The following is a 25,746-nucleotide window of genomic DNA, read 5'->3' on the forward strand; positions in this document are numbered from 1 at the left end:
CTGACCCATCTCTCCAGTTCCTAGACACACTGTCTTTAAAAGTTGTCACAGAGATGTTTATTGACGCCACAAAGAAACAACTCTAGGAAAGCAATTCATGGATTAATTATACCAATGAAGATGTATAAACTGTAAATAGAATCACACAAATTCTGGAATAAAAATAAAATAACTGAAAAATATGTTTGTTTAAGCAAGGATGGGGCTAGAGGGCTGGAGGAGAGGAGAAGGGGTATAGAATGGATTAAATAAAACTAAGAATGTATGAGAAACCCTATTGAAACCCAATAATTTGTAAGTGTGATAGTTTGAACATAATTGGCCCCCATAATCTCATAATTTCAGAGGGAGTGGCACTATTAGGAGATTCGTCTTTGTTGGAGTGTGTATGTCCTTGATGGAGGAAGTGTGCCATTGTGGGGCCAGGCTTTGAGGTTTAAATCTTGTCAGTTGACTTCCTTTTACCTGCAAAATGTAGCACTCTTGGCTCCAGCACCGTGTCTGCCTGCATGCTGCCATGCTCCTCTTTATTAGTATAATACACTGAACCTGTGAAACTATAATCAAGCCACCCTCAATTAAATGTCTTCTTTAAGAGTTGCCATGGTCATGGTGTCTCTTAACAGCACTAGTAAACTCTAACTAAAACAGTAGTCAATTTAAACTTGATATTTTTTAAAGGAATTTGAACTGAGTAACCCTGCTATTAAACATGGGCTATTAAAAAACATCTCAGTGCCAGGCATGGATTATCTACAAGTTCTTGGTCAGGGAGACCCCAGAGGTCCCCAAAACAACACAAGACATTGTCATTTTTCTTTTCTTTTCTTTTTTTTTTTTTTTTTTTTTTTTGGTTTTTCGAGACAGGGTTTCTCTGTGTAGCTTTGGAGCCTATCCTGGCACTCTCTCTGGAGACCAGGCTGGCCTCAAACTCACAGAGATCCACCTGCCTCTGCCTCCTGAGTGCTGGGATTAAAGGTGTGCGCCACCAACGCCCGGCTGTCATTTTTCTTAATTGTCCAAAATTACTATGAGGTAAGACCCTATTGCTAAAGATACCACATGGTTACGACATAAACAAAATAATTTGTTGTGATAATGTCTTGATTATATTCTAACAAATAAAGCTTGCCTGAAGGTCATAGAGTAGAGCTAGCCACTAATTAAACATAGGGGTCTGGAGATCTGTACAGATAGGAAGTGATACGCGTGGGCAGAGAGGAGGAGACAGGAGGAGACAGGAATTTGGCCTTTTCAGCTGAGGAAATAGCAAGGTAAGAGTTGGCTGTGGCTTCCTTTTTTCTCTCTTCAATCTTTCAGCACTTGCCCCATATCTAGCTGCAGATTTTTATTATTAAAACCAATGAGAATGATGTAATCTGTAATCTGTAAGTGACCAGAAAACTTCCAAGTTTGGGTAAGCTTTCATAATCCTAGATAGCACTATGCAAGCTGCTGAGGGAGAAGTCATCAAAGGTCTTGCCCTATAACACCAACTACCCATGCAAAATCACTGCTGGTGCAATGCTGGTATGAAAGTTATATGGGAAAACAACTGGTTTCAGAATAATTTTGAGGTCCCCTACTCTACTGAAGAGAATTCATGCCTGGTGCTGTAAATGGATTAAAACCGCAGGTGTGGTGATTTGAATGTAATCTGCTTCCATAAGCTCATAATAAGCGGGGCGATTAGGAGGTAGGGCTTTGCTGGAGTAGGTCTGGCCTCGCTGGAGCAAGTGTGTCACTGTGGGGGAAGGTGAGGGCAGGCTTTGAAGTTTCTTATGCTAATGATACTACCCAGTGTCTGAGTCCATTTCCTGTTGTCTTCTGAGCAAGATGTAGGCAGGACCATGTCTGCCTGCTCACTGCTATGCTCCCTGCCACGATGATAATGGACTGAACATCTAAAACTGTAAGTGAGCCAGCCCAAAACGTTGCTATGCTCAAGGTGTCTTTTCATCTCAATAGAAACCCTAAGACAGAAGTTGATACCAAGCACTGGGGTATTCTTGTGATGTGCCTGACTGCAGCACAAATACTAGTTGGTATTAATAATAAAAACCCAGAGATAGATATTGGGGTTAACACTGAAGGTCAGAAAAACAAAGTAGACAGTCATTAGAGAGTTCTCTCTTCTACCAATGCTCAGAATGAAGGGCCAGACCCTCCATTGGATTGTATCTCCAGACTGCACTACTCCTCAAACTGCATTGTTTCTGTCCCCTTCTGCATCATATTCCTCTCTAGTGCTGAGATTAAAGCCATGGGATCCCAAGCACTAAGACCATCTTTGTGTGAGCTCTGTTTCTCTTTTAGACTGACTCAATTTCCTATGGCTCAGGGGGGCCTTGGACTAACAGAGATCCATCTGCCTCTGCCTTCTGAGTGCTGGTATTAAAGGTGTGAACCACCACTGCCTGGCCTCTATGGCTAGCTAGTGTGGCTAGCTTTGCACTCTTTGCACTCAGGCAAGCTTTATATGTTATACCATAAACAAAATATCACCACATGTTCCATGCCCAGTAAGCAGCAGAACTTGGCAGCTTTGGCCACGTGGTTCTTGAGATGAGGGTAGATTAAAAGGACTATCGAAATTGCCCCCAAGACTAAGGAAAGCTTCTAAGGCCAATCATGTGTCAAATGTGTCCCTGAATGGAGGCCTAGAGATGACATTGTTTGAAGCTATGAGGTTGAAGCCTGGATTGCCTTGAAGACCCCAAGATGTTGGAGATACCAGATTCAGGGGATACCTGCCAAGAAAAGCTACTAAAGGGAGTGGAACCAGCCCAAGAGAAAGATGAGTGTTGTATTCAACAAAGCTGAGCAAAGTTGGAGATCTGAAGATAGTTTCAACATCCAAGATGGAGATGCAGAGTTTGGACTTTGCTCGGCTGGTTTTGGTCTTGCTTTGGTCCAGTATTTCCTCACTATGCTCCCTTCCCTGTTTTGGAATGGTAGTGTATATTCTGTGACATTATATGTTGGAAGCATGTGATCTGTTTTTTATTTTTATTTTAAAGGGGATTACAGTTGAAAGATTGCATGAATCTCGAAACAGACTTTGAACTTTGGAGTTTTAAACACTGTTGGGGCTGTGATAGACTATGGAAACTTTTGAAATTGGACTAAATGCATTTTGCATTACAGTGTTGTTAAAAACATATGGGGCCAGGGAGTGAAATGTGGTAGTTTGAATGTAACTGGTCCCCATAAGCTCATGTGGAAAGGCACTATTAGGAGGTGTAGCTTTGTTGGAGTGGGTTTGGCCTTCATGGAGCAAGTGTGTCACTGGGTTTGAGGTTTCCTATGCTCAAGATACTGCCCAGTATCTGAATCCATTTCCTGTTGCCTTCTGATCAAGATGTAGCCAGCACTGTGTCTGCCCTACAGGCTGCCATTTGCCCTGCCATGATGATAATAGACTGAACCTCTGAAACTGTAAGCCAGTCCCCCTCCCCATTAAATGTTTTTTTCTTATAAGAGTTGCCATGGTCATGGTGTCTCTTCACAGCAGAAAACCATAACTAAGATACATGGTTATGAAGATCATAGGCCCAAGGTAAGAATCTATTGTCGTTCCTTTGCTAAATGGCCATGTTGCCATTCTACCTTCTTAATATGTAGGTCTATCCCGACAGATTGATGATGCTCTCCACCTTGGTCAGTGAAGCATTAGTGTGTGTGTGTGTGTTTGTGTGTGTGTGTGTGTGTGTGTGTGTGTGTGTGTGTGTGTGTGTGTGTGTGTGTGTGTTCAGCAATGATCAATGTAGTAAGAGTATAACTGCTCAAAGTACTGAGAATAAGTAACTGTGAGTGCTCAACCTTAAATGGGTGTCTATATTAATTCCCACACAGGGAACATCATGGAAAGAGTGGGTGAAAAGAATGTAAAAATACCCTAAAATTCTGTCTTCTGGACATGGCATGGTCATTGCACTCACACACTCACAGCGTTTGTAGTTATCTGAACAAACTCAAGCCAGTCAAAATTCCAGCATGGATCAGGTGAGCTGGCACATGCCTTTAATCCTAGCAGTTGGGAGGCAAAGACAGGAGGTTCTACGTGTGTTCCAGGCCAGCCTGGTCTATACAGTGAGTTCCAGGACACCAGACTACAGAGAGACATTTCCTCAAAAATACAATAAAATTAGCATAGTTGGGGGAGGGGCTCACAAGGCCCCACCGCTTCCTGAGGAGTTATGCTGTCCATGGTTGTTAGGAAAGGGAGAGACAGTTTTCTTTGTGGGTGTTGCCACTGGTGGGTTGCTCATGTTCTGATGGCCTCACACCTATGCATATTCAGGTAGAAGTCACTGAATTCAATGGTTTATAAATAGGAAAACAAAAACAAACAAAAAGCCATTCACTGTTAGAGGGGTCTGAGATGGGATGGAGGGGAATAATAGATATGAGGGGTGGATATGGTCAAAATGCATTGTGGGTATATATGACTCTCAAAGGAGGAAAACCCCCATGTCTCTCACTATGTCTCAGACATACATGAAAACAAGCTCATTAGAACTGATAAGGTAACTTATCATTTCAGAATATAAAATTAAAATGAAGAAATTAATCTTTTCTGTACACCATGCATCATTTAAAAGCAATTTAAAAGGAATTTTTTTAAAAAAAATCCATTTCCAATATCATGAAACAGACTGAAATATTCCCCCTGATTGTATTTCTTATCCTTTTAAAAAAATTTTAAAATTTAAAACAATCTTACTTTACATACCAATCCCAGCTCCCTCTCCCTCCAGCCCTCCCATGCCCTCCACCAACCCCCCATCCACCCTCTCCCACTCCCCAGGAAAGGTGAGGCCTCCCATGGGGGGGTCATCAAAGTCTGTCACAAAATTTGGGCCAGGACCTAGGCCCTTCCCCATGTATCTAGGCTGGGAGAGAGTATCCCTCCATAGGGAATGGGATCCCAAAGTCTGTGTACTAGGGATAAATACTGGTTCCACTGCCAGAGGTCCCATAGACTGCCCTGCCCTCCCAACTGACACCCACGTTCAGGGGGCCTAGTTCTGTGCTATGTTGGTTCCCCAGCTGTCAATCTGGAGTCCATGAGCTCTCACTTGCTAAGGTCAGCTGTTTCTGTGGGTTTCCCCAGCATGGTCTTGATCCTTTTGCTCACCGTTCCTCCCTCTCTACAAATGGATTCCAGGAATTCGGCTCAGTGCTTAGCTGTGAGTCCCTGCTTCTGCTTCCATCACCTACTGGATGAAGGCTCTAGGATGGCATTTAAAGTAGTCATCAATCTCATAATAGAGAAAGGGCATCTAAGGCAGCCTCTCTACTATTGCTTAGATTCTTAGTTGAGGTCATGCTTGTAAATCCCTGGACATTTCCCTAGTGCCAGATTTCTCTTTAAACCTATAATGTCTCCCTCTATTAAGGGATCTCTTTTCTTGCTCTCTTTCTCTATTCTTCTCTTGCCTTGATCTTTCTGATCTCTCATGTTCTCCAACCCCACCCCCTTCCTCCTACCTCGCTCCTTCCTCCCCCCCATGCTCCCAATTTGCTTTTGCATTGGTTCTGGTCTCTTAGTAGTTTGGGGAGTTCAGAGTCTGGGCACAACAGACACAATGGTGTGTCATGTCTGTATAGGACCAGAAACAAATTCCATGCTTTTACCTGGAGAAAATAGGACTCAACAGAGCACTGATAGGCTCAATGGCCTCAAAGACTATTGTAACATTCCATTCTCAGGAGACCCAAAACTCATTTAAGTAATGGGTTAAACCTGAGGAATTGGTACAGTGCATTTCTGTTAGGAAAATCTAGGGATCCATTTTCAAAGCTACTCAGAAGACATGCTAGTATCAGTTACTCCCTCATGCCCAGCATCCATTCAGGAGATCACTTAGGAAAAAAGAAACAGAAACTCAGTCACTTTTGAACTCTGGACTGGACAGAATCAAAAATGTCTGTTTAAAGTGTAATTGGAACTGCTCACTCTCGGACCCTCTGTTTCTAACTCTGCTCTGCCCATTTCTGTTTCGTGTCCTCCTCAGCTTAAGCATCCAGTCCTCTCTCAGCATTTCCTTAGTGTAAACTGAGACTCTTTGTTATCTTCGAGTTTTGTAAAAATGAACAAAATGTGGTGACTTTAAAAAGTCAGCTGGTACTTTTTAAAGTGTAATTTACATTCAATAAAATTTATTCATTGGTCTAAAAAAAAACAATAATGGGGGCATGGCTCAGTGGTAGAAGCCCTGACTAGAAGTGAAGGGCTAGTGTATAACTTGGGTAGGCTTGCCTAGCATGTTTCTAGACTGTATATTTAATCCCAAGGATTGGAAAATAAATTTCATTTTCACAAATGAATTATTCTTTGATGTTTGATATATTGGAAAGATATTACCAACAACAATATAAGTACTTATTTCTGACAAGAAAGAATATTGAAATTTTGAAATGGCTTGGTGTTTAGGAGCATTGCCTGATCTTGCAGATGATCCAGGTTTGACCCCAGCACAGGCATTGCAGCTTTCACCCATCTAAAACCCAAGTCCCAGGGGATCCAACGCCCCCTTCAGGCTTCTAAGTGCACTGCATGCACACGGTGCACAGACACACACGCAAGCAGAACATTCATCCATACAATATAATAATATTTTATTTAAAATTATTTTTAATTGAAATTTCACTTGGACATTAGCATATGCTTCAATTTAAGTAATTAAATTATGCAATGAATGTCTAGAGTATGTAGATGCCTATTTTAATAGAAATTTTAGTAAGCCTCCTGATATAGTAAATTCAATTTTATTCTTCTTTTGATTACCACTGAAAATTTGCCAGTTTTTTCAATAAAAGTTGATACACAAGAGATTTATCAAATATAAATACTTAATTTTTTAATTTCTCCAACTGAAGAATTAAGAAGTCATTAATTTTTACTAAAATAACTAAATATTTAATTGCATACTTACTACAGTTTGTCCATGAGTCCATAAGCTATACAAGTGATGAAAAATTAAAATAGAAAGGCCTGTGGAACAGTGGGAAGAGTTAAGGCATCATCTAAGTCCAGTTTTGTTGCCATAATAATAAACTGGAGAAAAGAGACCCTCCTGTCTACAGCTCTGGAGACTGTCAATCCCAGAACTAGATGCCACCAACTCTCCAGGATATGATTCTGGATTATAGCAGAGTGGGAAGTGTCACATGACAGAGCTCAGTTTACCCAGAGTCACTCTCATTATCACAGAAATAGTCAATTGTGAATTTTGGAAGTGTCCATAAAAACAAACTCTTCCCTTGACAACTCTGAGCCTCTGGAGTCAGAGCCAGGAGCAAAGACGTTAATCAAGGTTCTACAGCCCAGATGTGAGACAGCTTGGAGTGGAGAGTAGAGATTGTAAACAGTGTTTTTACAGCTGTCTGCAGATAACCTCAGGGACAGAGATCAACAAAGGCCACACCAGGCCTCCAGTGCCCCCTGCTGGCCTGGGCCTCCTCCTATAGAGCACCCCTCTTAGAAGGAATGGCACATCTGTGTCTGTGTACATTTACATTTACAGAATAAGACATTGGAAGTGAGCATCTGTAAGTCACAGAGGTTTTATAGTCCATGTTTTGTGCCACTAACTGTTCTGGGAGGGCCGACAGCCTTGACAGTTCAATGCAGATCTGATAGAGATGAGATTCCCAGTCAGGAGTCAGGACACAGGATTTCAGACATGCTTCAGTTTCTTTTGGCAGACCCAACGGTTGTCTGCAGAACAGGTTTCAGAAAACACTTCTGTCTTTGAGATGACACCACAGCTGTCTTCTTTGGCCTTGCCAGTGACCTGCAATCTGAAGAGCAAGAATAGCTGCTCCTAGTCTTTAGGATTTTCTAACAATGATCACATCAGCCATTTTTGGATATTTAAGGATGCTGCAGATTACATAGTGTTTAAGCATCATAGTAAGCACACAATAACAAACAGTATACACACATATAAACATTAAAGATGCTGCCAATAGAAACCTCTAGAACTTTCAGTTGCAGTTTCATTGGAGAAGAATTAGTCCATCAGGCATCTTTATCATGATGCATGAAAAGGAGAAGGTGTGAGAATCTGTCATGAAAACTCCTAGATCTGCCACTAACCTGTCCTGTGATCACGTGGAATACTAACATGTCATGTGATCATGTGGAATACTAACATGTCATGTGATCATGTGGAATACTAACATGTCATGTGATCATGTGGAAAGTATCTTCATTGTGCTGAGCTCCAATTTCATTAATCAAATAGGTTATAACCAACTACTGCTTAGGGAAGGGATTGAGATATACATTAATGCACAACAAGAGTTACACATGGTAGGTGCTCCATAAATGTATTCAACATACACAGTGAACACAGAGTGGGTCTACAGAATTGGATGCACAGAGAAAAAGAGCCTCAACTTATGTGGACATCAGGTTTCTTCCTGTCTCATCCCAGAACTGGTGGGTCTTTGCTTTATTGAAACACTAGTCACACACACACAGGGTTCCTGTGGATTGCTGCAGGTGGGTATGAGAACAGAGGAAAAGCACTAAAACAGGGATCTTCTAGGGTGATTATAAGGAAGGGGTGAGTTCAAGTCCACCCTGGATCCAGCAGAGCTTGTCACACATCAGGCAGTAGGCAGGGCTCCCTCACAGCTGTCACTTTTCCTTTGCTCATTTCTTCATGGAGCCCCTACACCTTAGCAGCAAATCTGATGTCACCCTAGAGCTAATCAAACTATTTCCCTCAGAGCGACTTCTGTAAATGTCCCTACATTTCTTTTCATCCCTTCGCTTCTTTCTTCAATCTTCAAGCCAATCTGCTCAAATCAATGACTTCTTTTCAAAAAGCCCTTGACGGATTCCCAGGACCTCCCTAGCCAGACATTCAGTGAGGAGTCTAACAGCCCGTTTAGTTTCCAAAACATCCCTGCTTGCAAAATTTTACTTTCCCCTTGTTTTCCTTGCCTAAAAACAAGGGTTCAGGGGGTTGAGTTAGAGAAGAGATGGTTGAGAAAGAGTCAGAGCTTATGTAGAAGTCAGAGAACAATTTGGAGCGGGGAGGAGGGGCGCGGGGAGCCTCCCTTTCTACCTTGTTTCTGTCACTGTGCTGTGGATTCCAGACTCACTGGCCCAGGTGCTTCTGGGTGACTCTCCTGTCCCCACTTCCCATCTCTCTGCAGGAGTGCTGGGATACACAAGTGGACTTCTGGGTGACTCTCCTGTCCCCTCCTCCTGTGTCTCTGCAGGAGTGCTGTGATACACATGTGGACTTCTGAATCTGACTTTTTATAAGGGCTCTGCAGAATGAACTCACACTGTGATGTTTACACAGCCACAGCTTTTACCAAGAGCCATTTTCTCAGGCCAGTTCAAACAAAAGCAGGTTTGACTGACTTTTTATATTGTAACAGGATGGCCTCCAAATTTATCAGGTCACTGCTGTCTAATCAGAGCGTCCCTCATCCAAAGAGTAAAATCACAGCCACTGAGCTAAATCCGCTGCTATACACGGATTTCTTCACTTGTCATCATATTTTTACTATGAACAAAAATTAAGTAAGCAGTTTACATAATAGTACAATTACACACACACACACACACACACACACACACACACACACACACACACACACACACAAAGAAAATCAACATAAAGGAAAAAAATCAAACCTTACTATGTGTGAAATTATTTTAAAATGGCAATGTCTGTATAGATTCTACCTAAAGAAATTTCATGACACACCATAGTATATGGCAACATTTTTGCCACAATTCTAAAGTACTGCTTAAGAATTACTGTGTAGAGGCTAGAGAAATAGCTTAAAGGGTAAGAGTGCTTACTGCCCTTGCAGAGGACCCAGGTTCAAGGTCCAGCACCCACAGGGTAGCTCACAGCCATCTGTAACTCCAGTTCTATGAAAACAAATGCCCTTTTCGGGCCACACAATACACTCAGGCATACACACATAAAATAAAACATTAAAAGTTTTTTTTTTATTTCTAGGTAAGTGAGTGTGTGAAAAAAGAAAGAAAAAGAAAACCTATGATTTCCAAACAGACATATTCCCTCTTTTAAAATCCCATTGTAAATAAATAAACACATACATTATCATAAAGGGATGATGTCTACTTGTACAAGAAAATTTTCAACTGATATTTCAGCCCATTCTTACACTCTCAAGAATTTATAAACTAATTCAAAATTCCAAAACTAAATTTTCAGTAATAAGAATATAAATTGAATATTCAAATGAGCTTATTTAATACTCACAGATCAGGGTTTAAAATAGAGCCATTGATCCACTTCCATGTCTTCTCAGCTGGTACATAATTTATCCCAATAAAAAATTGATGTTCTTTGCTCTTTAAGAAATCCTGAATGAATTTCTGTAATCAAAACAGAGTGGGAGACTTCATCTTCAATCCTTTTATTCATGACTTACTTTCTTCTATTAAACTGCTAAAACACTATTACTGCTGTCTGAACTCCTTCCTATCGCCCCAACTTCATAATTCTCTCTTCTTTGTGAAATTGTTCTCTGTATATTTCTACTTTTAATTGATTCATCCCATTATTGTCAGTTTCTTAGGCTATGAGCTGTTTAAAATCCAAATCTCCACTTCCTAAGCAGAGACATCAAGCAAGTGTTATGTTCTAACTGAGCAATTTTATTTAACCATTTACCAATTCTTCTTCATCTTCAATGAACAGCAAAGTAGCTTCTTTCATAGAGCAGTCAGCTAGACCTTCAGACCAATTTCCGTAAGTTTGAGAAATAAATAAGCATTTATCCCGGTATGAATGCCAGTCTCCTGGACACGTTAGCATGGCTGATCTCCCTAGAGTAAGAAAGAAGACTTGTTTATTTCTGCCCTGTTCCTGCTTCACCACAATCGACTCCATACAGGAGTTGCTTCATTAGAGCATGCTGGAACAGTTTAATGCTGTCACATGGCAAGGAACCCTAATTAACAACGAAGGATTTATTTTATATTTTGTTTCTATTATTAACTTCAGAAAAAATAATCAAATATTCCACTTTTTCACTTCTTATCTGCCTTTTAGGGATCACGTGCACCAGCAGCCTGAGACAGCATGGCCAGTTGCCTGAAAACATAAACGTCAAGGTCACCCAATTCAGTGCAATTCAATTCCCACCACCAATGTTTACAAACTGCATGGCTGCCTGCGATTTCTTAATGGTTTCTTGGCTGTTTTCTAAGACATAAAAGGTGATATGGTGTATTCACTGAGGGCTCTTATGGAATTTAACTGAGGTAACTTAGATTTTATGTCAAAATCACCTCTTATTCTCGGGAAATTCAAGCCGCACAATTACCTTTTGGTTCAGTCCTGTTCTCTTGAGCAGCCGCACTGCATTTTTCTATTGGTGGTTTTTGCACTAAGAATCCCACTAGTAAATAGGAAATCACACAGAGAGGATTAAATGCTGAAATGAATGGTGGAACAGATGTGTTCTATTTCCTTCTTTCCTTCTTTTCTTTTGGGAGGTGGGGATTGAGACAGGGTTTCTCTGTGTAGCAGCCTGGACTGTCCTGGAACCCGCTCTGTAAACCAGACTGGCCTCACACTCATAGAGACCCACCCAACCAAGTGCTGGGATTAGAGGTGTGTGTTACCACACCCAGCTTGCTTTATTTCTTATTTCAGGAAGTCAAGTTATTTCATCTGAACATCTGGACCCAGGATAAAATATTAGCAAATTGGATTAAGGGGCAAGTTTAGAACCAGGATATATGAACAAGAAACACACAGAACATGTGGATTCACACCGCTCTGAGGTTGTTTATCATCTGATTGACAGGTCAATCTGTGGGTGTTGCTGAAACTCTCAGATTGCTCACAGTCACACCCACCCCAAGAAAAGCTTTAGCAGGCATGTGATAAACTAAATATGGGGGTCTTTTAGTGTATTGTCATCTTTGGTCACAATTTGACTTCTAGTTTTTATAGTTCAAGAGGCTTCTATGCCATATCTCATACCCCATACCCCATAACGTAAAGATTCTGCAGTGGACACAGGATATTGTCCTGTAACATTGGATGTCATTGACCTTCCCCTAGGCTCAAGGTGGTCAAATGCTATGAAGAGGACTAATGTTTATTGGAGAATTATGGATCTAAAGCTCTTGCCTCACTTACCTGAGACACTGAGTCCAGTCAGGCTCAGGACAAGAAGGATCAGCCCAGCACAGCTGAGTTTCAGAGCCAACCGATGCCAGTGTGGGCACCGACAGGTACCTAAGAAGTGCAAAGAATACACTTGCTAAATCCTCCTGGGTACATCTGAGAGAAAAGTTAGAGATGGTTTCCTGTCTACATAAGACCTCTCTTAACTACAAGGAATATTTCCATCACTTCTAGTGGACCGATTGAACTAGATTTAATGCTACATTCTGTGTGCACTATTTTACACACACACACACACACACACACACACACACACACACACACACACACGCATACACATGCACACACATATACACACACATACACATACACACACACATACACACACACATACACATACACACATACACACACACATACACACACATACACACATACACATACACACATGCACACACACATGCACACACACACACACACACACACGCACACACACATGCACACACACATACACACACACACACACACACACACACACACACACACACACGGAGGGAGAGTTTTCCGTCTTAACTAAGCACACACTACATCTGGTGACTATAGTTTTCACAATTTGATGTATGACAGTAAAAATGATTTTTCCACTAAGCAGGTGAAATACTTTGTCCGTTTTGTTTAAAATAATGCCCTATGGCTGCTCGTTGGGATGACTGCGCTGTTGATATCACTACTTTTTCAATTTGGGGTAAACACTGAGTATCACTGGGACACAAGCACTGGTGATTAGTGATTCACTTCTTCTTAAGCTCGGTGTGCAAGGTCCCCTCATTGCTGTTCAGGGCAGTATCCAGCTAAAAACACTGAGTTACTTATTCCTATAAATATATAGTTAGTGGTTAAAGACCGCTGTTGAATGCAAGTAACAGAAGCTACAGATACTAAAATGGCAAATAAGGAGGTACTATGCTATAACATGACATACACTGTCTGTAGCAGATAAGGAGTCCTGTCCTGTAACATGACATGTACTGTGTCTACCACATTGCACTGCCTAGACACTATGTTTGATATCTCTGCTCTCTTTGGTAAACATCAACAATGAATATCTTATGCCTATCAGGTAGTGAAGTGTATTAATTTTGAGATGTGGTCATCATGTCCCACAAATTTGTGAATTTAACTTTATGCTAGAGAATTTAAAAAATCAGCTTTGATATGGAAAACAATATGAGCTTTCTGTTAATTCTTTAATGTACACTAAAAGAATCTCATTTTACACACCAATCCCAGCTCCCACCCCTTCCCATCTTTCCACTCCTCCTGGAGTCTCCCCATCCCATCCCCATCCACTCCTCAGAGAGGGTGAGGGCTCCCATGGGGGACCATCAAAATCTGTTACATCATTTGCGGCAGGACCAAGGCCCTTCTCCCTGTATCTAGGCTGAGAGAGTATTCCTCCCTAGGGAATGGGCTCCAAAAAACAGTTCGTGCACTAGGGATAAATACTGGTTCCATTGGCAGTGGCCCCATAGGCTGCCCAAGCCCCCCAGCTGACACCCACATTCAGGGAGCCTGGTTTGGTTTTATGCAGGTTCCCCAACTGTCGTTCTGGAGACCATGAGCTCCCACTTGCTCAGGTCAGCTGTTTCTGTGGGTTTCCCCAGCATGGTCTTGACCCCTTTACTCATTACTCCTCCCTCTCAACAACTGGATTCCAGGAGTTTGCCTCAGTGTTTACCTGTGAGCCTCTGATTCTGCTTCCATCAGTTACTGGATGAAGGCTCTATGATGGCATTTAAGGTAGTCATCAATTTCATTCCAGGGGAAGGGCATTTAAAGTAGCCATTCCACTATTGCTTAGATTTAGTTGGGGTCATCCTTGTGGATTCCTAGGAATTTCCCTAGTGCCAGGTTTCTTGTTGAGCCCTCCAAAGCTCCCTCTATCAAGGTGTCTCTTTTCTTGCTCTCCTTTGCTCTTTTCTTCCCCCAATTCAACCTTCCTGATCCCTCATGTTCTCCACCCCGTCCCCTTCTTTCCTCCCCTTTCTCCTGCTTCCTCCTGCCTCCCCCCATGTTCCCAATTTACTTAGGAGATTTTGTCCCTTTCTCCTTCTTGGGGGTGGGGGGTCCATGTATGTCTCTCTTAGGATCCTCCTTGTTTCCTATCTTCTCTGGGGTTGCGGATTGTAGGTTGGTTATCCTTTGCTCTATGTCTAATATCTGTTCAACTATGTTCACAGCAGCATTATTTGTAATATCCAGAACCTGGAAGCAACCTACATGCCCTAAAGAATGAATAAAGAAAATGTGGCACATCTACACAATGAAGTACTACTCAGTGGTAAAAAAACGATGACATCTTGAAATTTGCAGGCAAATGAATGGAACTTAGGAGAAACCATCTTGAGTGAGGTAACACAGACACAGAATCCTGACAAACACAGTATATACTCACTCATGAGTTTTGTTCATAAAGGTAATAATCATAAATATTAGCTGGCTCTTACCTCTCTAATTTAATCACAGTCTCCCCTTGTTCTCATTTAGTTTCTAGTAACTCCATATGATACCATCTTATGAGTGGCTTTCTAGATTTAATTATTAGAAGAAAATACTGTACCATTCTGAGCAAAGCTTTGCTGTAGCTTTTGGTTTTGCCTGGTTCTGTTTCTCAGATTGGATTTCCTGTAGCTTAGGCTAGTCCCAAGCTCACACTGTGGCTGTAGATGACCTTGAACTCCTGGATGCTCCTGTCTCCACTTCTCAAGTATTGGAATTACAGCTGTGCCCACCATGCATGGCTAGGGATTCCTAATTTCTATAGCTACAGAGTTATTCCTATTTTGTTATTTTCTATTGTTTTTAAATATTTCCTGGTATAATTGATGGCATGCTTTGAGTTACATGTTAAAATGGAAATCAGATGTGCTAAAAATGTTCCCTGTTCTCATTGTGTGATCAAGAATTGCCCATATGTCCATTTCTACTTTTTCTTCTTTTTTCTTTTCTTTCTTTTCATTGTCTTTGGTGGCTGAATTGTATGCTTCAGATTGCAGACAAACACTAGTGGTCTCAGGACCATAGGGCAGTTTTAGGAATCTGACAAACAATCATTAAGTAAGTTAAATCATTTGCCATTGGCTATGTCAGAGGAGCAGCAGATGGCAATAGAAGTTTGAGGTGTCAGCCCATCAGGAGGAAAATCCCTTGATGAGTGAATCTCTGATTGGCAAGACCCAGAGACTACAGACTCCAAAATGTCTTTTGCTTCTGTTGTGTTTTTACATGTTTGAGGCTGTCATCTTTCTCTGGTATCTGGAGTAGTGTGAACAGGTAGGAGGAGATTCCCCACTGCCTGCTATATAGTGTGTTTATCTCAGGGAAATATCCTGTTTTACTGGACATTTTTACCTGTGGATTATTATGAAGATGATTTCCTCCTAAGCTGTATTGTTTAACTGAAGCAAATATTTACCACAATAATAGTGTTAGTTTAAATAGGATTTTGATTATTGAAGGTTTTAAATAAATAAAGAATTATGATAGAGGTTAGTTTAGTGGAAAAATTAATATAGGTAAAGGTAAGATAAACCTCTGATAAAGCAGAGGTTGCAGAGGATTAAAAAATAAAACAAGGAATTGTCATACAGCTAGAACAGATACATGAGTTTCTATTGGGGAGTCATATAGACTGTGGTTTAGGTAAAAGATTAAGAAAAACAATTGAGTCCCAGTAGCAAAGCTAGTTTAAATTCTTTTAACCTTAATGTTGGGAGATGTGTTCACAGGTTTCAGAGTACAACACAGTTGAAACAAAGCTTTCAAAGTAACAAAGTTAGACTAAGTTGTTTTCATCAAGTAGCTTTTAGATTAAAAACCCAAGAAGACAATCTAAAGTTTTAGAAAGGCATATAGTTGGATGAGGAACTTGGTAAGTTCAGAAACAAATACAAAGCAGCCCAATTATTACCAGCTGACGTGCTTTCCTTGTTAGGATTGTTTGATGACCGAAGGTGATGATCAATTTCTTGTACCCATTTTTGTGCTCGATCTCCTGGTGTAAAAAACTAAGGATGAGTGGGTATGCACCCTAAAGATTTAAAGTAGAGCCAAACAGTTGTTTTTCATATATAAAAGTTTAGTTTTGTGATTCTTTTAAGATTTCTTAAATATTACCTTTCCAGATAAGTAATAAAGTGATTGGTCCTTTCTTTATAACCACAAAAATACAGTCTGCCAGTAAAAGAATACCTTGCTTACCTACACTGTTAATTTATAACAAGTTGCTTGGGTATGAATGTACCTGAGTTCTTGGGATAACCTGATTTTCACCTGTAATATGTAAAATGTTTAATCATGTTAAGGAATATGGAAAACATGCTATTTTTTAACTTGTATTCATTGTAATTATTCACTTGAAAAATAGAATGTAACCACATTGTAGTTTTTTCTATTGCTTGAGAGATTTTGTTGGGGTATATAAGCTGTAGAGAAAACTAAAGAGAGAGAATACAGAAGAAGAACAAAGAAGAAAAACATCAAGAATGAAAGAATGAGGAAGAACAAAGATAGTGTTAGGAGGAAAACATCAAGAGAGACAGAAGGGACATTTCTGGATAGACATAAAAGAGAATATAGAATATTCTGTAAAGAATACAGAAGAAGGAACCCATAAGGAGAGCGTGTGAGTGTCTTTTTCCTAACCCCCTCAGATAAAAAAAGAAAACAATCAGAGTACATAAACTTAGTGGATTGTCTTTGAGCCCTGTGCAGAATGAGTAGAAGATAGGAGATAGAAGATGGCTCTCCTTAGCCTTGAGAGCCATCCATATCTGTAGACCCAGTAGTTGACTGCTGACTAAAACTTTTCACATACAAAAAAATCTATTGAGCATCTACAGTCTTTCCCCATTGTATCATCTAGACAAATAAGAACAACTATTTTCATGGCAATGGGATCGCCTTAGAAACTCTAAGCAGTCTGGAGATTATCTAAAACACACAGGGAAATGCACTATAGGCGCTGTGCAGATACCACATTTTACAGAAGAGAGTTGATCTCATATGAGCAGGTTCTGTAAATAATCTTCTGTGGACAGTGAGCAATGCTGTGTGGTCAGAGGTGAGAGAGACTGTTGTGGAAGAAAACTCACAGTGCATTGGACTGAAATGAGATCACAGATTGTCATTCCTGCTGTGTAAGGCATGCTGTGTTGCTGGGTAAGGAGGCAGAAGCAGACACCAGAGAAGGCTTCAAGACCTCAAAGACACCCCAAATATGAGAAGATCGGTGTATTTATGTCAGCCTAGAATTTTCCTGAACACTAGTGTGACACAGAATGACTGAGCCCAGTAAATAAGCCTAACAAGTCATGCTTCCCACTATATATATATATATATATATATATATGTGTGTGTGTGTGTGTGTGTGTGTGTGTGTGTGTGTGTGTGTGTGTTATTTTATATTTCTCTTTTCTCAGTCTTTCCACCTTTGAAATTATGAATGTTTTCATAAAATTGAATTACCTTCATACAGTATCCATTTTGATGTTTTTTATTAAAGTCTGGTATTCAGAACAGTCGTATTTCAAATTTATCATAATGTAACATAATAGAATGCAGTACAGCACAATATTGAGGGCAATATGTTTAACTGTCATAAACCAGAATTCCTCATCTTTAACATGCCTGGATAATATCAACTTCATAAACTTCTAGGATTTATAAAACAATTCTTATAAATTCCAAAGCATAGTGCCTGTTACAAAGCACTATTTAATACACAGTGATTCTCTTCCCATCTGCAACACACATACACACACACACACACACACACACACACACACACACACACACACACCAAGTGTTTCTTTTTTTAACTAAAATAAAAGACTGGGTGATTTTTGAAAGTGCTATTCCTTCACGCTAACATATCAGGAATTGCATAGACATCCAGCCCTGTTTGATGTCTTCTGTATGAGAATAGACTGGATGAATAGGCCTTTAAAGACCATGTCAACTTTAGTTATATGGAAGTATCGGTTTCAGGCTTTCTTTTCTTTTTATTTTATTTTATTTATTTTTGGATAGTCACAGAATGATAAGTCACCTCCACTGTTGCAGACATTTCATTTCCTTCTCACGGTGATCTGAACCTAGGGAATGCCTTCCAAATCCCTTTCCCTCAGCCACCACTCCTCCTGACTTGATGTGCACACCTCACCAGGCCTTCATGTTCCTCTCCAACACCGCAGGCATGATTTCTCTTTTCATTTGCCAGTCTACCTTTCTAGAAGACTCATCTCTTAGATATTCAGTCTTGGTCCCCAATGTCTCTTAGGACTTGACCCCAGCATCACCTCAGAGAAAAGCCTAACTTGATCACTCTACTTGACATTTCTAAAGGCAAAACCTTAATTTCCATTCAAGTGTTTTTCTTGATAGTATTCAACATCACACAGTCTCTGATGTAGTTATTCAATTATTACACACCTACACAGTCATATAGCCCCTATAAAGAAAAGATGTTCACATTTGTTTACAGCTGGATCTTCATCAACTAGAGAAATGCTGACACACAGTGGATGCCTATTTCTAGTGAATGAATGAGCTCTGTATACATTTTATCCTTTCTACTATTAAAGCAAACTGATCATTTGGCCACAAAGGAGGTCACTGCCCATGTCCCTCTTTGTGTTTTTTGTTTGTTTACTGAGACATCTAATCACTATGCTGTAAATTTCCCAAAGTTTGATCTGTTTACCTCATGGATCCAGGCAGTTTCATTTCTTTCATTACCGGGTCAGTGTTTTCTCTTCACAATCTTTGCTCTGGTTTTATTCTACCACTTTTGTCCTTTAGGTTTCTGTTCAAGCTAATGATGGGTAGGATAATAATCACAATGAGGGCAGACAAATTCTCTAGGCTCTCGCTTTGGGATCGTGGACAATAGTGTTGAGGAAATCTCATTGTTTTTCTCAACCTTCATTTTCTTACATCCGTTTCAAAAAGCCCTGTCCCATCCTTTTGCTAGGCAGGAACATGAGGAAAAGAAAAGCATGGCATCCTCCCAGCAGTGTCACAGCCTCCACTTTCCCCTGACCCTGATGTGAAAATGATAATAAAGCAGATTTGATGTACAAGATGTTTTCCCGATTTTTACAATTTTTTATTTAAGAGTCTCTAACCTACTGGTGACTATATCAAACAGCAGCAGTTGGCTATTGACTTCAGGAGATCCGCCCACCACAATGCAAAGCACTGATGAGTCAATCTCTGACAAGCAAGACTGCAAGGGCTTTGGGGGCAGAATGCCTCTTGCTACTGTGCCTTCACACATTTGCCAAAGCTAATTTTCTCTGGTATCTGGAATAGTGTGAATGGATGTTGATCAGTTCCCCACTGCCTTAAGTGTATTGGGGTTATCTTAGAGAAACATCCTGTTCTATTGGGCATTTTTACCTGTGGATTATCATGAAGATGATTTCCTCCTAAGCTGTACTGTTTAACAGAAACAAAGATTTAATACAATTATAGTGTTAGTTTAAATAGAATTTTGATGATTGAGGGTTTTTAATAAATATAGTAAGATATTGTGATAGAGGTTATTTAAATGGGGAAATTTATATGGGTAAAGGCTTACACTAGGAGAAATAGACTCATCAACCAAAGAAAATCTTAAGTCCAACAAATCCCTAACACAAAATATCCAGGAAATATGGGACACCATGAAAAGACCAAATCTAAGAATAATAGGAATAGAAGAAGGTGAAGAAACCCAACTAAAAGGTGCAGAAAACATTCAACAAAATCATAGAAGAAAGCTTTCCCAACCTAAAGAACAACATGCCAATGAAAGTAAAAGAAGCCTATAGAACACCAAATAGAGTAGACCACAAAAAAGTCCCTTCTATACATAATAATCAAAACACCAAACATACAGAACAAAGAAAGAATATTAAGAGCAGCTAAGGAAAAAGATCAAGTAACATAAAAAGGCAAATCTATCAGAATTATACCTGACTTCTCCATGGAAACTCTGAAAGCCAAAAGGTCCTGGATAGATACTCTGCAAACACTAAGAGACCACAGATGCCAGCCCAGACTACTATACCAGCAAAGCTTTTAATGACTATAGATGGAGAAAACTAGATATCCCATGATAAAAACAGATTTAAACAATACATATCCACTAATCCAGCCCTACAGAAAGTTCTGGAAAGAAAACTCGAACCCAGGGAAGTTAACTACAACCAGAAAAACATAGGCAATATATAATTCCACTTTACCAACAGCCAAAAGAAAAATGTCGTGGAAATACACACACAATTCCACCAACAACAACAAATCCAAAACAAACAAGAATGAATAATCAATGGTCATTAATATCCCTCAGTATTAATGGTCTTAACTTGCATATAAAAAGACACAGGCTAGCAGAATGGATACAAAGACAGAATCCATCCTTCTGCATACAAGAAACACATCTCAACTTCAAAGAAAGACAGTACCTCAGAGTTAAGGATTGGGAAAAGATTTTCCAATCAAATGAACACAAGAAACAATCGGGGATAGTAATCCTAATATCCAACAAATTAGACTTTAAACTAAAATCAATCAAAAGAGATGAATGAGGTAATTTCCTACTCATCACAGGAGAAATCCATCAAGCTAAATTCTCAATTCTGAACATCTATGCCCCAAATACAAAGGCATCCACATTTGTAAAAGAAACATGTTACTAAAACTCAAATCACACATAAAACCTCACACACTTATAGTGGGTAACTTCAGCACCTCACTCTCACCACTAGACAGAACCCCCAGACAGAAACTTAAAAAAGAAAAAATAATATAACTAATAGAAGTTATGACCCAATTGGGTTTAACAGACATCTATAGAACATTCGATCCAAACAAAAAGAATGTACCTTCTTCTCAGCCCCACCTGGAAGCTTCTCTAAAATGGACCACATACTTGGCAACATAGCAAACCTCAACAGATACAAAAAATTGAAATAACCCCCGTATCTTATCAGACCACCATGCTTTAAAGTTAGAATTCAACAACACAAATTGCAAAAAACCTACAAACTCATGGAAATTGAATAATGCACAATTGCATCATTCCTGGGTCAAGGAAGAAATAAAAAATGAAATTAAAGACTTCCTAGAATTCAACAAGAATGAAGACACAATATACCCAAACTTATGGGACACTTTGAAAGCAGTGCTAAGAGGAAAGTTCATAGCGCTAAGTACCCACATGAAGAAACTGGAGAATAGTCACACTAGAGAATTAACAGCACAACTGAAAGCTCTAGAACACAAAGAAGACAATGAACCCCAAGGAGTAGACACCAGGAAATAATCAAATTGAGGGCTGAAATCAATAAAGTAGAAACTAGGAGAACAACACAAAGAATCAATATAAGGAAGAGTTGGTTCTTTGAGAAAGTCAACAAGATAGACAAACCTTTATCCAAATTACCAAACGGCAGAGAGTGAACATGCAAATTAATAAAATCAGAAATGAAAAGGGGGTCATAACAACAGATACTGAGAAAATCCAGAGAATTATCAGGTCATACTTTGAAAACCTGCATTCCTCAAAATTTGAAAATCTAAAGGAAATGGACAATTTTCTGGATAGATATCACTTACCAAAATTAAATCAAGAACAGATAAGCAACTTAAACAGACTTATAACCCCTAATGAAATAGAAGCAGTCATCAAAAGTCTCCCAACCAAAATAAGCCCAGGACCAGATAGCTTCAGTGAAGAATTCTACCAGAAATTCAAAGAACAGCAAATGCCAATTCTCCTCAAAGTATTCCACACAATAGAATCAGAAGCGTCATTGCCAAACTCTTTTTACAAGGCTTCAGTAACCTTGGTATCCAAGACACACAAAGACACAACTAAGAAAGAGAACTATAGACCAATATCCTTCATGAACATTGATACAAAAGTACTCAATAAAATACTGGCAAATTGAATCCAAGAACACATCAGAGAAATCATCCACCATAATCAAGAAGGCTTGATCCCAGGGATGCAAGGCTGGTTCAACATATGAAAATCCATCAATGTAATCCACCATATAAACAAAGTAAGAAAGAAACACCACATGATCATCTCACTACACACTGAAAAACCCTTTGACAAAATCCAACACCCCTTCATGATGAAGGTCTTGGAGAGATCAGGGATAGCAGGAATATACCTAAACATAATAACATCTGTTCAACCATATTCATAGCAGCATTATTTGTAATAGCCAGAAACTGGAAGCAACCTAGGTGCCCCTCAACCAAAGAATGGATAGAGAAAATATGATACATTTACACAATGGAGTCCTATTCAGCAGAAAAATTCACAGGCAAATGGATGGAACTATAAGAAACCATCCTGAGTGAGATAACCCAGTCACAAAAAGACAAACATGGCATGTACTCACTCATATATGGATTTTAGACACAGAGCAAAGGATTACCAGCCTACAATCCACACTGCCAGAGAAGCTAGGAAACAAGAAGGACCGTAAGAGAGACATACATGGTCCCCTGGAGAAGGGGAAAGGGATAAAATCTCCTAATCTAATTGGGAGCATGGGGGGAGGGGAGAGGGAGTTAGAAGAAAGAGAAGAGGAGAAGAGGGGAGAGAAAGACATGAGGAAGCAGGAAAATCTAGTCAGGGGAAGAATAGAGGAGAGTAAGAAAAGAGGTACCACAATAGAGGGAGAAAATCACTACTTACCTGAGTGGGGAGATGGGTTTGAAGAGAAATCTGGCACTAGGGAAATGTCCAGAGATCTACACAGTTGATCCCAACTAACAATCTAAGCAATAGTGGAGAGGCTACCTTAAATGCCCTTCTCTTATAATGAGATTGATGACTACCTCATATGCCATCCTAGAGCCTTCATCTAGTAGCTGATGGAAGCAGAAGCAGAGACCCACAGCTAAACACTGAGCTGAACTCTGGAATCCATTTGCAGAGAGGGAAGAGTGATGAGCAAAGGGATCAAGTCCAGGCTGGAGAAACCCACAGAAACAGCTGACCTGAACAAGGGGGAGCTCATGGACCCCAGATTGATAGCTGGGAAAGCAGCATAGGACTGTTCCAGACGCCCTGAATGAGAAGGTCAGTTTTGAGGTCTGGACACTCTATGGGGCCACTGGTAGTGAATCAGTATTTACCCCTAGTACACAAATGGACTTTGTGAGCTCATTCCACATAGAGGGATACTCTCTCAACCTAGACACACGGGGAGGTCTAGGCCCTGCTCCAAATGATTTGACAGACTCTGAAGATCCCTCCATGGAAGACCTCACCCTCCCTGGGGAGCTGAAAAGAGTTGAGCTAGAGGGTCAGTGGGGGGTCAGGGAAGGAGGGGAGGGATAGGGAACTGAGATTGACCTTTAAAAGAAGGTTGTTTCTAATTTAAATTTAAAAAAAAAGAAATGAGAGAGAGATTATAGAAAGACCCTAACGCTCGTGTGTGTGTGTGTGTGTGTGTGTGTGTGTGTGTGTGTGTGTGTGTGTGTGATTGCAGGTGTGTGCATGCCAGACTAGGTGTAAAGATGGAAGAACAACTCTCAGGAGCTGATTTTCTTTCCACCAAAGGGAATTGAACTCTGGTTGTCAGGTTTGTGCAGCAAGTGATTTTACCTGAGGAGTCATCTCACCATCCCAAAGCAATAAATTCAAACTGTAATATAATGGAATCATAGCTCTAGAATATATTCAAGTACTGAAAGAAGAAACAAAGCCACTACTTACCTGAGTGGAGAGATGGGGGTGATACATGCCTAAGGCCTTGAGTCTTGGCTAAGTTTAAGTCAGCGTAGACAACTGATGTGTCCATTAAGGTGGGAGATTCGACACTGTCTTGTGAGTGAAGAGAAACTCAAAGCTCTGTGAGGTCAAATTAACAAAAGGAAATCCGCTGTTAAGACTCTCCTGCTTGTGTCCACACCCACGCACACTTGTATGTGAGGGTTTCTCCACAGTTACCAAATTTGGTATTCATTATGCTCACATAGTTTACTCGTTCTTATCTTTCAAAGGGAAGATGTAACACATGGAATGCATTTTGAGAAAATTATGGAAAAGACTTTTTTGTCCTTATTTCTTTAGCCATCTGTTCTCAGTTATTTCCTCAGAGTAAACGTCAGGGTACATGAGCACCTGCTGTGGAATATTCCTTTACAATATATGAATGTATTTTTGCTGTGATTGGTTTAATAAAGAAGCTGACTGGCCAGCCGCTGAACAGAATAAGATTAGGCAGGAAAGCCAGACTAGGAGAAGTCTGCGAGGAAGAAGGTGGAGTCAGGAGTTGCCAGCCAGACACAGAGGGAGTGTTAGATGAAACTGCCATGCTAATAAATGGATCCCCAAGTGGCAGAGTGCAAATAAGGAATCTTGATTAATTTAAAATGTAAGAGTTAGCTAGTAATAAGCCTGAGCTATTGTTCAAGCATTTATAATTTAATATAATATAATTTAAAATAAGCCTCGGTATGTTTATTTGAGAGTGACTGAAGAACAGGTAAACTCTGCCTACAACCACCCAATCTTGAATTCAAATGTAAGGGATCCCTCCCCACCAAATTCCCAGGAATTATGATATGAGGTATTTTGTGACTTTTCATAAAAACATAAATTAACGCATCAAAGTCCAAGGTTATATTTGACACAAGCTGAATCTCAAAAATCCTTCTGAAAATCCATGGCATGAGGGAAACTGTAATGTGTGGAAATAAGGACAATAATGTGGCAAAATATTATGAAAGATGGATAAATAGATATATACATGATAGATACATGATGACTTAGAAAGATGATAGATAGATAGATAGATAGATAGATAGATAGATAGATAGATAGACAGATAGATGATAAAGTGATAGAGACATTACTGGCAAAATAGGAAAAGCTATGAGGAGGGAGCCACACGTGCCTTTCAGCATTGCCCTGAAGGCTCACATGGTTGTTAGAATAATATTCACCTGAGTGAAGCTTTATCTGTCAGAGCTACAAGGTCTATAGCATGTGTCAACTCCTCCAAGGACTTTCAGGCCTTGAGACTTAGAACAAGACTACAAATTCCAAGACATTCTCAGATTTCAGGTGAAGATGAAAAGCAAGGATTTCCTTAAAGCTACTATGTGTGCACAGATTGAAATTGTACCAGGCACTCAAAACTACATGGCAGTGGCAGCAGTCTGCTGGCAGTGAGTTCCAGAAGACAGGAGATGCGTACTGACAGCACGGGGCACACCCTCATCCCCCAAGATCACTGATGATTAAAAAGTGAGAGGAAGCCTGTGTGAGGGTCTCACAAGACACTTAAGACTCCGTGAAACCTCCTCAGCTCTCGTTGTTTGTTGACAGACGTTTCACTCAACGCCAGACACAAAGTTCTTCCTCATTCTTCATCTAAACCTAAATTTCAACAAGTATGCAAGACCTTCCAGGGGTGTCAATCTTGAGTTACTCTATACAGTTCTAGAAAATTATAAAATCTAGCATATAGGAACTTCAGTGTATATTTAATAAGGTTCTCAGGTTTTATTATATATAAGAATC

At 40.0% G+C, this 25,746-nt stretch overlaps 1 protein-coding gene across 1 annotated transcript; it reads right to left on the reverse strand.

Moving 5' to 3' along the window:
* Window positions 1-7,685: 7,685 nt before the first annotated feature.
* On the reverse strand, window positions 7,686-24,019 carry LOC100756313 (killer cell lectin-like receptor subfamily B member 1). The gene is made up of 6 exons (XM_027429964.2): window positions 23,935-24,019; window positions 12,162-12,260; window positions 11,338-11,412; window positions 10,683-10,837; window positions 10,269-10,384; window positions 7,686-7,809 (listed from the first exon to the last, which is right to left on the reverse strand). Exons 1-6 carry the CDS (start codon window positions 24,017-24,019, stop codon window positions 7,686-7,688), a joined length of 654 nt encoding a protein of 217 aa, XP_027285765.1.
* Between the last annotated feature and the right edge of the window lie 1,727 nt (window positions 24,020-25,746).

Source organism: Cricetulus griseus, chromosome 8 (assembly GCF_003668045.3).
Source record: "Cricetulus griseus strain 17A/GY chromosome 8, alternate assembly CriGri-PICRH-1.0, whole genome shotgun sequence".
NCBI classification, from domain to species: Eukaryota; Metazoa; Chordata; class Mammalia; order Rodentia; family Cricetidae; genus Cricetulus; species Cricetulus griseus.